The following is a 12,953-nucleotide window of genomic DNA, read 5'->3' as shown; positions in this document are numbered from 1 at the left end:
TCTATTTTTTTTAAAGATGACTGGTAAGGGGATCTTAACCCTTGACTTGGTGTTGTCAACACCACGCTCACCCAGTGAGCAAACTGGCCATCCCTATATGGGATACGAACCCGTGGCCTTGGTGTTATCAGCACCGCACTCTACCGAGTGAGCCACAGGCCGGCCCGGGATATTTCTCTATTTAGACAGTAGTAGCTTCCTTAAGGTTGGTTGCTACATTATACTATATGATATATATTTTTCACTTCTGAGATTGATATTTTTTAAAGTGACATCCTTTTGTGGGGGTATTGTTATTTTCCCTCATTTGTGGTAAAACAGTTAACTTACAGCATAGTCTGGAAAATGCTGATCTAATGTACCTTTTGTCATGTCTTCTAAGGACCTTAAAAGTAAAAATAGCACACTTGAATTAACAGTATATGGCAAAAATATCATCTATTCAAGAATATTTTCTTTTTAAGCCTTTATTTTTTTGCCTTAAATCCGTTTCGGAACTTGATAGAATGCCTATTTTGTTGATGTTATCCTTATTTAGGTGTTGATTTTCATCCACATGTTTTATTATGTTTCAGTCTGATTCAGTAGTTTTGGTGTCACAGCCTAGGCAGAGGACATGTAGGCGTAAATATCCAAATTATGGTAGAAGAAATCTTGGTCAGCGTCAGTTATCTTCTGGAAATGAATCTTCAAGCTCTATAAGACATGTAAGTGGGATAACTTTAAGATATATGCAGTAATCTTAAATGAATTTGTCTTAATTCTTTACTTTGAATCTACCCAAAATTTGAGTATTTTGTAGAGATTAAGATGAAATTTCAGTTTGAATTTTTTTCTAACAAAAGGTTTTTAATAGCTTTGTTGAAATATCTACACACTATATATATATATATATATATCAGTAGTTTTAGTGTATTGCCAGTTGTGCCACCATTACTAATTTAAAAAATTTGCATCATCCGCAGAAGAAACCCTATACTTATTTTCAGTCACTCCGCATGTCCCGTTTCCCCCAGCTCCTGGCAAACACTAATATACTTTCTTTCTAGACATTTCATATAAATGGAATCATACAATAGGATTTTGTGACTGGCTTCTTTCACATAGTATGTTTCTAACGCTGATCCATGTGTAGCATGTATCAATATTTCATTCATTTCTCTTGATCAATTATATATAGATAATATCACATTTTATTTGTTTCCACTTTTTGGCTGTTAGAAATAATGCTGCTTACCAGCCTTCATGTACAGGTTTTTGTTTGGACATACATTTTCAGTTCTTTTGGGTATATACCTAGGAATTGATTTGCTGGCTTATATGGTAACTATGTGTAACTTTTTGATGATTTACCAGACTGTTTTCCAAAGTGGTTAAACCATTTTATGTTCCCACCAGTAACATATGAGAGTTCTGGTTTCTCTACATCCTCTTTTTCAGAGCAGTTCTAGGCTAATAGCAGAATTGAGCAGAAGATGGATATTTCCCATATACCATATACTCCCTACCCCCGGACATTCACAGTCTTTTCTACTATGAACATCCTGCACCAGAGTGGAACATTTATTGCAGTTAATGAATCTACATTGGCACATCATTATTACCCAATGTTTATTGTTTGTTAGGGTTTGCTCTTGGTTTTGTACATTCTATGGGGTTGGACAAATGTTTAATGTATTCACCATTATAGTATCATAGAGAATAGTTTCACTGCCTAAAAATTCTCTCTGCTCCACTTGTTTATACCCCTCTCTCCTTATTTGGGAATCACTGATCTTTTTATTGCTTCCATAGTTTCGCTTTTTCCAGAATGTCATATAGTTGGAATACATAGAATGTAGCATTTTCAGAATGTAGCATTTTCTGATTGGCTACTTTCACTTAGTAATATGCATTTAAGTCCTCTACATGGCTTCTCGTGGCTTGATAGCTCATTTCTTTTAAAACAGAATAATAATCAGTTGTCTAGATGTACCATAGTTTATCCTTTCATTTAATGAAGGACATGTTGGTTGCTTCAATGTTTTGGCAGTTATGAATAAAGTTGTGATAAACATCTGTGTGCAGGTTGTTGTGTGGACATAATTTTTCACCTCTTCGGGTGAATACCAAGGAGTGTGATTGCTGGATCATATGATAGGCCTATGTTTAGCTTTGTAAGAAACTAACAAACTGTCTTCCAAAGTGACTGTACCATTTTGCATTCTCCGTCAACAATGAATGAGAGTTCATGTTGATCCATATCCTTTCTAACATGGCATTTCTTTACAGCATCATTTATAAATTCAACACAATACCAATCAAAATCCCAGAAAGTTAATTTTGTGGATGCTGATGAACTAATTTTTAAAGTTTATGTGGAGAGGAAGAAGACTCAGTATAGCCAACATAATACTGAAGAACAAAGTTGAAGGACTGAAACTACCTGGCATTAAGACTTAACTGTAGATTTACAGTTTACTAGACAGTGGTACTGGTGAAAGAATAGAGAAATAGATCAGTGGAATAACATAGCAAGCCCAGAAGTAGACAGACAGAAATACAGTAAACTGATCTTTTGGCAAAGGAGCAAAGACAACTCAATGGACAAAGCATAGTCTTTTCAACGAATTGTGTTGGAGTAACTGGACATCCTCATTCAAAACAGTCTAGATTTCAGCCTTTCATAAAAATTAACTTAAAATGGATCAGAAATGTAAGTGTAAATGCAAAACTATAAAACTTCTAGAAGACAACAAAGGATAAAATCTATGTGTCCTTAAGGGTTCAATGACTTTTTAGATACAACACCAAAAGCATGATCACAAAGGAAAAAATTGATAGTTTGGACTACACTGAAATTAAAAACTGCTCTGGGAAAGATACTTTTAACAGAATGAAAAGATTAGCCACAAACTGGGAGAAAATATTTTCAAAACTTATATCTGATAAAGGACTTACACACAAGTAACTTTTAAAACTCAGCAATAAGAAAACAATTTAAAAATGGGCAAAAGATATAACATATCTCACCAAAGAAGATATTCAGATGGCAAATAACTATATGAAAAGATGCTCACCATCAAATGTCTTAGGGAATTGAAAAGTGAAACAATCAGGTACCACTGCACACCTGTCAGAACAGCAGAAGTTCAAAACACTGAGAACATTGACACTGACCTTTCACTAACTCCACTCAGAGGATGGCCTATTGTATCACTTTCTTTGATGGTGGTGGTGGTGTTAAATCTCACAAATACTCTCTTTTGCTGTATTCCTTGGTAAGAAAAGGCTTGTAGTAAAGAAGTTTAGTTTTTGTTTTAAATTTATCTAGTTATATTTTTATTAACTGATCATCATCCTTATTTTGTAGATGGTTTAATTTTATGATTGGGATGACTATAAGCAGTTGTCTTGACATGTGTTATTTAACTTCAGGGATCAAGATTTTTTCCCCTCCTCCCTCACAAATTAGGAGACTTCCTGTGATCAAAGCGAAGGTTCTTGTTCTTCTGAAGAAGATGAATGGAAAAGTGATAGAAAAAGTGAAAGTTACAGTGAAAGTTCAAGGTATCTGTTTTTAATTGTTTTGATCTTATAAGCATTTTAATTATAGTCTTGGATGGAACTGTACTTGAATGACCTTCAAAGCAAGAGTTTGCAGCTACGGAACAAATAACCACTGAGTTTTTAATACATTTAAAGGGAAAAGGAAACTGGGTTAACAGCTGTTCCTGGGGAAATATTTTAGGGATTTTTAGTTGACTGTTAGCATCTGACCCAGTAGTGTTGCAGATGCATACTAAACATATCAATTTAGTCTTAGGCTGCATTTAAAAAGAACGGTATATAAAGTAGGTGTGGTAAAAGTCATCAGTATATTTATTATTATTGCTTCTGTTACACTTTCTTTAGTTTTCGGATACAAATTTCATGAAACCGGAATGTCAAGTTCTGTTTCTCATGTTGGTAGATGTCACTTTCATCTTGCCACATGCTCAAGTTGGAAACCTAGACTTTAGTTCCTCTCCTTTTCTCTCTACAATCTATCTATAACCATGTTTAGAAAATTCTCACTCCTAAATATTGCTCAAACCACCATCTGTTTTCATTGGTACTATCTTGGTCCAAATCACTGTCATCATCATTTACTTTCTGCTTCTTTTGTTGTTTCTTTCGCTCCGCTATGATTAGCAGCTAGAGTGACTTTTTTTTTTTTTTAAAGAACATAGGCATATTATTCATCATATTTTTAAAAATTTACTTTAAATTGTGATGAAATAACCATAAAAAAGTCATCTTAATTATTTTTATGTGTACAGTTAAGTAGTATATGTACATTTACTTTGTTGTGCAGCCAGTCTTCAGAATCCTATTCATCTTGCAAACTCTATACCCATTAAAGAACAATTTTCCACTCCACTCTATCCCCAGCCCCGGCAACCATGATTCTACTTTGTTTTAATTAAGTATTATCTAAACTATTATCTTTTAGTTAACTATTTTTGAATTTTATTAATACAGGGGATGGCTGTTATAATTTTTATAAATAGCTCTTTTTATAATAATTTTTAGGAATGTATTTTTGTGTGTTTTATAGAGATTTAGAGGTGTGTGGTGGAGACTGGGCCAAGGATAGCCCCAGTAGAGACCTTTATCATGCTTTTCTGGGTTTGGTGAAGCTAATAGTGGGCCAGGAGCTAGTTTTCTTGATTAGTTTCCTCTTAGACTCTTTTTGCTTCAGGGTGTGGCCACGACTAGTCCCTTTCTTGGATTTCTTTTATCAGGGAGAGTCCCTTTCTGGGGAGGAAACTGACTATGTATAGCTTTCTGTTTGGTGTGGCTATCCTTCCCTTGGTTTTCTTGGTGTATATATTGATGGCTTCTGATTCCAGTTAAAATTCCTAGTCTGTACCTCAGCCTCTTCCAATGTGGTTGTTGGTGGTGGAGCTACTCTTAGGGTTTTGTATGGTATCTACTATTTCCATAACTCTGCACTTTGTTTTTTGACAGGAGAATTGTTAGTTGGCTATAGATGTTGTCTTCGATTAGACCTCATCAATGGTATACTTTAAAAAATTCTCAGGCTTATATCCTTTCCTAATTTCTGTTGTCAGTGAAGATTTCTTTTTTCCTCTCCATCTTTGTCATGATCGTTGACCATTTCAATTTTTGTTGGTAATCAGGACAGGATGCTAAAGTTAAATCTTCTTGTGACCTTTTCTTCCCTTTTTCTCCTTTCTCTCCTAAAGGTTGTATGATTAACTTGCTATTTGTTCTTAGATTCTGGTTTCATATAGCTAAAACATTCTCCGTTTCTAGTGACTCTTCATCTAGGTATTCCGATTGGACAGCTGATGCAGGAATCAACTTACAGCCTCCTCTACGAATGTCATGTCGTCGACGAATTACCCGATTTTGTAGTAGTTCAGAGGATGAATTGTCTACTGAGAATTTATCTCCCCCCAAAAGAAGACGAAAGAGAAAGAAAGGAAGTAAGCCTAAGAAAGAGGTAATAAAAGTATATCTTTAAAAATAACACGTATCTACACTTCTGTAGGTGTCTTTTCAATGTTTAGTAACTAGAAATCTTTGAGAAACTGGAGCTTTTCTTTTTTTATTACTGTTACATCAGCAGGAGTCAAATGTAAAAAGTAAACTTATTTTGGGAAAAGCTACTTTGTTATTAACACTTCTCCATCTCCACTGTTCTGAGTAGGGGGTTTGATAGTTACACATTTCCAGACCCAAAACTCAAAGGGAAAGCTCTATTTTGCTTGTAATCCCATCTGTAACACTTATTTTCTTCTGTCGGTTTCAAGACCAAAAATAGACTTCAAGGTATTTTATGGTGTTTTTTTTGTATCTGTTATTGCCATGTTTACTGTTTTTATTTTACATGTTCTATCTTCATACTTTTCTCTTGATTATAATTATCCCTATTTATTATATATACACTGTACATGCTTATCTCATGCAAGCAGTCCTTATTTAAAGATGTTAAGTCTTTGTTTTATCTGTTGCTGTGTAACAAATCACCCTAAAACTTAGGTGTTGGTAGGAACAGACATTTATTATTTTATGTTTTAGTAGATTAGGAATTTGGGATTAGTGGGGTGATTTTTGACTCATGAGGATGCTATCATATTGGCTAGGGTTTCAGTGATCTGAGGGCTTGATTGGGGCTGGATGATATTCTTCCCAAGCATATTCATGTGCCTGTTGGCTAAGTTCGAAGCCACATGTGCTTCTTCTTAGAGCTGACTGCTTGAATGTCCTCATGACATGGTAGCTGACTTTCCCCAGAGTGAGTGATCCAACAGAGTTAAGCAAGGGGTAAGACTGAATGCTTCTTCGGACTTAGTCTTAGAAGTTGCACATTGTCTTTTCTGCTTTATTATTTTTGTTAGGAGTGAGTCACTAAGTTCAGCCCACATTCAAGAGGAGACTTCTACCTATTGAGGAGAGTAAGAGTATCAAGGAATTTGTGGTCATATTTTAAAATCGCCAGTCTTAAAACCTCAAATTAAGAGGAGATTCCTTGTGATGATTAGCCTGTGGTCACATTCAGACTGGACTCTTGGCAGAACGGGCTGTGTGTAGAAGAGGATATATGGGTTGGAAATTAGCTCCCAACAATGAGATGTAAAATGGCGTGAGGGAATCTATTAGAAATTCAGGAGATAATGCATGGAAAGTGCTAGATAGATCTACAATGCTTTTAGAAATGATATCTTCCTATGTACGTTAAGAAACCAACTATGTATACTGTTTAAAAACTAATTATTAGATGAACATGCCAAAACATAGTCATTTTGAATGGTTATGTTTCTTTTGTTTTTCAATCAAACTGGTATTTTGGCCCATTCTGTTCTACCAAACTTTGTTCTTTTCCCTTTGGCAGAATTTGCAGAGGATGACTCCAGCAGAACTTGCAAATATGGAGCATTTATATGACTTTCATCCTCCAGTTTGGATAACTGACACCACACTTAGAAAATCTCCTTTTGTTCCTCAAATGGGTGATGAGGTGAGAACACTAAAATTTAAATCATGAATATGGAATAGAAAACAAAATTTATATTGTTGTCTAATTTTCTGTTTTTAAATTTATACTTCCTTTTTGCAGGTAATATATTTTCGACAGGGTCATGAAGCTTATATTGAGGCTGTCAGAAGAAATAAAATTTATGAACTGAACCCTAACAAGGAGCCATGGAGAAAAATGGATCTTAGGGTAGGATGATGATATTACTAAATCGTTAAACATGAGCACATAGTTAAATTATTTATTAACTCCATTAAGAACCCTTATGGAAACATATTGTATTACTCTCCTTCCAACTTATAAACATTTCTGCTATTATCTGCCAGGCTTTAAGGTCTAATGGGATGGCTTATTTATCAATGAGCAGAATATGTATAATGCTGATTGGTATATAAAATGTTAAACACGACAACTTAGAGTCTTTCAGGAAGGCAGCTTGGTGATATATATTACTAATCTTAAAAATGTTTATGCTGAAGACAGATTTTCAAAAGAAGAAATGCAGGTATTCAAGAGAAAAAAAATAAAAACTGTAGGAAAAGTTTAATTTCATGCATAATAAAATCAGGAAATAATTTACCTTCCCAATACATAACCAATTTTATAACTTTTTTTAAATTAAAATATCACATTTTAGGAAGTAGCAAAGATTTTGGTTTGTAAACAGCTACTCAAATAATAATAAAATCAGGAAATAATTTACCTTCCCAATACATAACCAATTTTATAACTTTTTTAAAATTAAAATATCACATTTTAGGAAGTAGCAAAGATTTTGGTTTGTAAACAGCTACTCAAATTGCTGATAGAATGTGTGAAGTGGTCCAGGCTTTCTAGGGAGTATTTTGACAAGAGGAATTGAAACTGACAAATACTTAGGCCTTTTAAATCAGTATTTTTCTTTTGGTAATTTAGGAGACAAGCAGAAGCGCTTATAAATTTGAGTAAGGCAGTTCCATCTCACTGTTTATAAAAACAAAAAATTGGGGGGAAAACCCCAGCTGTCCTGCAATAGTGAATGAATCAAATCATGGCACATTTATACAGCTGACTACTCTGTAGAGCCCACCCTGTAATTGAGGCTTTTAAAAATATTTGTTGAATGAATGATGGATACATTTTCACAGAGGAAAAAGGGGATATGAAATGCTGTTTGTGTTTATGATAGCAAAATTTTAAAGACATTTATAGTCACCTAAAAGAAAAACATCAAAATGTCAATGGTGATTACTGTGGGGATAGCATTACAAGTGATTTTAATTTTATTCTTTATACTTCTATATATTTTTGGTACACTTAATGACTTAGACAATGAAAAAAAATACTAATTATTTTAACAAAGGTAGCTGTTCTTAACAGTCATATTCAACTTAATGGCTCTTCTTTTTTGAGCTTGGCTTTATATACATTTGAAGGTTTATTTATGTTTTTCATTTAATACTGTGTAAGTATAGTCAGTCCTCATTGTTTATGGATTCTGTATTTGTGAATTGCCTACTTACTATAAGTTATCTGTAACCCCAGAATCAGTATTTGGGGAGATTTCAGGTCATTCCTGAACATGAACAGAGGGGTGAAAAATTGGAATTGCCGGATAAGCATGTTCCTAGTTGAGGTTGAACAGTGTGATGCTTTGTCTTCTTATTGCAGCTCTCACACTGCAAACAGGTGTCCTTTTCATTATCTGTTTAGTGCCACATGTTTCCCATTTTTGTGCTTCTGTTGGCGACTTTGCTGTCTAAAATGGCTCCAAGCATAGTACTGAAATGCTGTCTAATGTTCCTCAGTGCAGGAAGGCAGTTACGTGCTTTAGGGAGAAAAATACCTGTGTTAGGCAAGTTTCATTCAGGTATGAGTTTATAGCAATGATGTATGTGAATTCAGTTTTAATAAATCAACACCATATATTAAATGAGGTGTCTTTAAACAGAAACACATGTAAAGCCACATTATGTGTTCATCAGTTGACTACGGTGTTGTGACCAGTCTTGTAGGAACCTGACTCTTTATTTCCCCTATTAGTACTGGTTTAGTGTTCTAGGCAACTTTATAGAACATAGTTACTGTGAATAATGAAAGTAAACTGTACTTATTACTGTAGTAATAATCACATATTTGATTAATAAATGAATGAGTGATTTATTCCTATTATCAAGGAAACATATTAGGGGGAAGGTTGATTATGGCAAATCCATTTTGATGGATACTCCATCCAGGTAGGGACTTTGTCCTGTTCACTGTCCCATCCCTCCTGCCTAAAGTAGGTCATAGCACATGGTAGATTCCCAACAAATATTATTCATTGAATGTATTAGGCAGAAATTTAATATCATGTTTTTGAAGAATATTTATGGATAAGCAGAATGCATACAAATTTTGATCGCATAATACAAAATTATGTATATAAAACTGTTGTATATGTAGAGAAGAAAGTCAGAAGGAAATATGTCAGTTTATTAATGGTGGTGGTTGTTAGATATTGAGTTAATTGGTGGTTTGTGTTTTCATCCTTATACTTTTGTGGTGTATTTTATAAAGTGGATATATTGACTTTCTAAAGTTGAGTATATTCCTTATATTAGAAACTGTATTAACTGCTTGTATTAAAAAAGATGTGGAGATTAACTTTAGATATCATGATATGCCAGATGTTATTGACTTTCTTGTATTGCGTCAATTTTATGATGAAGCAAGACAGAGGAATTGGCAGTCTTGTAAGTTTTTTTTTTATATAGCTTTAAAAATTAATATCTCATTTTATTGGTATTTTTGGTTGTGACACTTAATTATGGTATATACAAAAAGTATTGGGAAGAAATATTAGTGACCTATAAATGTGTTTAGGGCTTTGAATCTATGAAGAATTTTTAGCCAACCAGCTTGTCCTTCTGTTCTTATGGCACATGATGTTTGGAAAAGATTATTTTTACATGTTGACTGAGTAGACTTAATATTTTCTTTCAGACTCCACATACTATATGACATATAATTATCTTTAATGCAACACTGGTATAATTTACACACTTATCCTTGGATATAAAGTGATCAGAAGGTTAAAAAGTAATTTCAGATTTCACACTGAAAATGTTGTGGTATACCAAAATATTTTACCTTTGGTATCATAATAACCTAGGCTTAAATGGGGTGATCTGAGGAAGCCATTACTTTAAGAAATAAACAATTTATGTACTCTTAATGCTTTATAACCATGTGATGTGTAGGTAGGTAGAAAAAATAAGTGACCTTAATGTAGGTGCTAAATTACTTGAAAGTGGTTTTCATAGTGACCATTTAAAGAGGGCTCACTTCTTAAGATTTGTGTAGGTCATTAATCTCAGCGGGTAATTGATGAATGTAATTAGGCCAGGTAGTTCTAGTTAGCACCTGTAGTATCTGTTTCACAGTTGTACATATATTACTGCTCAGTATGTAATGCTGTCTGGGGAGCTCATGTGTGTTGAGTTTGCCTTTAATCACCTGGGATAGCTTATTCTGCTTTTATCAATCTTGGGTTTCTTATCAGAAATAGTAAGTTTTACCTAGGTCGTGTTATCTGGTATACACATTCATAAATGATGTTAAGACCTCATTAATCTTCCTGGTTGGTTTCTGCTGCTTTTTTCTACAGGCACTATAAGTAGGTAAATTTTTGATAAATTCTCTAATCATTTTCATTTGAAATGGAAGATTGTCATGGAGTATGTGGCTGCTGTCAGTAGACTGTTCTTAATGGTAATGCCAATACAAGGAATCAGGATTATTTTGGGACTAAAGATAGAGGAAATTTTCTTGAAGCAAAACATCTAGCCACAAAAATGAAAAAAAGAAAAAAAAAAAAAAGCTGGAATATGTGAGAGTTAATGGGTCATATAGTCAAGTGTCAAAGAACTATAAAATTTCCCTGCTGTTATGATTTTTGTACCCCCATAGGTAAAAGTTAAAAGCTCTCATTTTTACCACCACGTTCATTGAAAAGTTTTTAGTTACCCACACCTAAATTCTAGAGATGGATTCCTACTTGCCCTTTGTAATTTATTGTTCTTTTCTTTTATTTTTGTGGTTGAGAAATTATTGTGCCTGCTCTTTTATACTAAACTTTAATTCATTTTCGCTCCCCCATAGAACCTTACCATTTTGCCTGGAATTTGAGCAGTATGACTATAGGAAGTTGCTCGTTTCTGTTTTTGTAGTGGATTTTTATCCTACTCTTGAAAGACCAAAATAAGTTTATTTGGAAAAGCTTTATTTGTCAGCCAGCAAAAACAATAAAGTCACTTTTATAATGAGAAAATTAGATCTTTTAAAGGTTCCTTTTTATTAAAAATGTTGGTCTTGTACTGAAAAAATACTTTTATCTAAACTGACATTATCTTCTAGTATTATATAGATAGGGAAGAAAAATACTATAGAGTTAATTCTTGGTATCAAAGACTGGCTCTCTTCTAATCCTATGTTTTTATAGTAGGCCTGAAATTAATTTCATATTAGAGTAGTTGCTGTAATAATTTATTATGATCATATTCAGTTGTAATTAATATTTATGTTAAATTAGGTTATTTATATTAGAGAATTGGACAAAATGATGTGAGTTATTTCAAATTATAAATATATAGCTCTGATATTCTCATTAGATTTCTTTCAGGGGTTTGTGGTTTCTGGTGATTTTGGAAGTTATGTTTACATAAATTTGAAAATATATTAAGGACCTCAAAACATGTAACTCTAGTAGTTGTGGTATTATTTTTTTAAAGCTGTAAAGCACACTGTCTTTAAGACTGTTTGTTGGGTATTTTATTATATAAATGTTTTTTCGTGGAAGTAAAAATGTAGCTTTAATTTTGATTTGAATTGTTTCGGAAAACTACTAATCTATACCAAAAAATCATTAATGCTGGATAGGTGACTTTTTTGTTGTTTAATTTGGTTTTGTTTTGAGAATGGTGGGGTAGATGGGTAGGAAGAGATAAGGTTATTATAGCAGTTTCTATTTCTTTTGTAATATATGTGAAACACAGATCAAATGCAGTTTATTTTACTAGTCAAAGTGTTAGATACAGTTGTAGAATACATTTAGAAATTTATATAACCCAAAACCACTGAAGTCAGTTAAATTTGTCTTTCCACATTGTTTTTGGTTTGTCTAGGAGCCCTGCTAAGATCTGCTTGCCTGCTTTTGTTATATGCTGAGATAGTGGGATATTTGGGTGTTTATTTAATTCCTTTAAATAATAATAATTATGTAAGTTTTTTTGAGGTTACATTTAGACCTGATTTTTATTATGTGATCTTAAGAATTGGAATACTCTATTGTATGTGGCGGTATTTATATAGTAACAACTTTAAAACAATCATAGATTAACGTCTAATCATAATTCTTGATAAATTTTTATTCAGGAAATGTGTATTTCTTAAGTATATGTATTTAATATACTTATAAGCAAGTATGCATTGATAGCATACAGTGTTGTAAGATATTTTTGAATTTGGTTAAAGTCTGTTCTTTGTTTCATGTTGTAAAATGTAATATAACTTATTTTGGAGTGGGCTTTTTAGTCTGGTAAACAATGAATCCTAGTTATATAAACCATTTTACTCTATTTTATTATGATTTATGGCTATATACTTTTAGTAAATTGCTGAGTGTAACATAACAGTAGTCCCCCCCTTACCTTTGGGGGATACGTTCCAAGAACCCCAGTGATGCTTGAAACCACAGATAGTACCAAACCCTGTATATACTACGTTTTTTTCCTATATATACATAAAACTATGATAAAGTTTAATCTATAAATTAATCATAGTAACGTTCCAAGAACCCCAGTGATGCTTGAAACCACAGATAGTACCAAACCCTGTATATACTATGTTTTTTTCCTATATATACATAAAACTATGATAAAGTTTAATCTATAAATTAATCATAGTA

General features: G+C 33.1%; 1 protein-coding gene across 1 annotated transcript in view; it reads left to right on the top strand.

Moving 5' to 3' along the window:
• The window catches only part of BRWD1 (bromodomain and WD repeat domain containing 1), a 110,031-nt gene that overhangs the window by 55,883 nt on the left and 41,195 nt on the right, over positions 1-12,953 (top strand). The window contains 6 exon segments of the mRNA XM_008584987.1: positions 576-707; positions 3,455-3,549; positions 5,302-5,491; positions 6,884-7,009; positions 7,109-7,216; positions 9,588-9,741. Coding sequence (XP_008583209.1) covers positions 576-707; positions 3,455-3,549; positions 5,302-5,491; positions 6,884-7,009; positions 7,109-7,216; positions 9,588-9,741 — 805 coding nt within the window.

Source organism: Galeopterus variegatus, unplaced genomic scaffold (genome assembly GCF_000696425.1).
Source record: "Galeopterus variegatus unplaced genomic scaffold, G_variegatus-3.0.2 Scaffold3416, whole genome shotgun sequence".
NCBI lineage: Eukaryota > Metazoa > Chordata > Mammalia > Dermoptera > Cynocephalidae > Galeopterus > Galeopterus variegatus.
The sequence above is the reverse complement of the archived record's forward strand: the minus strand, read 5'-3'. Positions and strand labels throughout refer to the sequence as shown.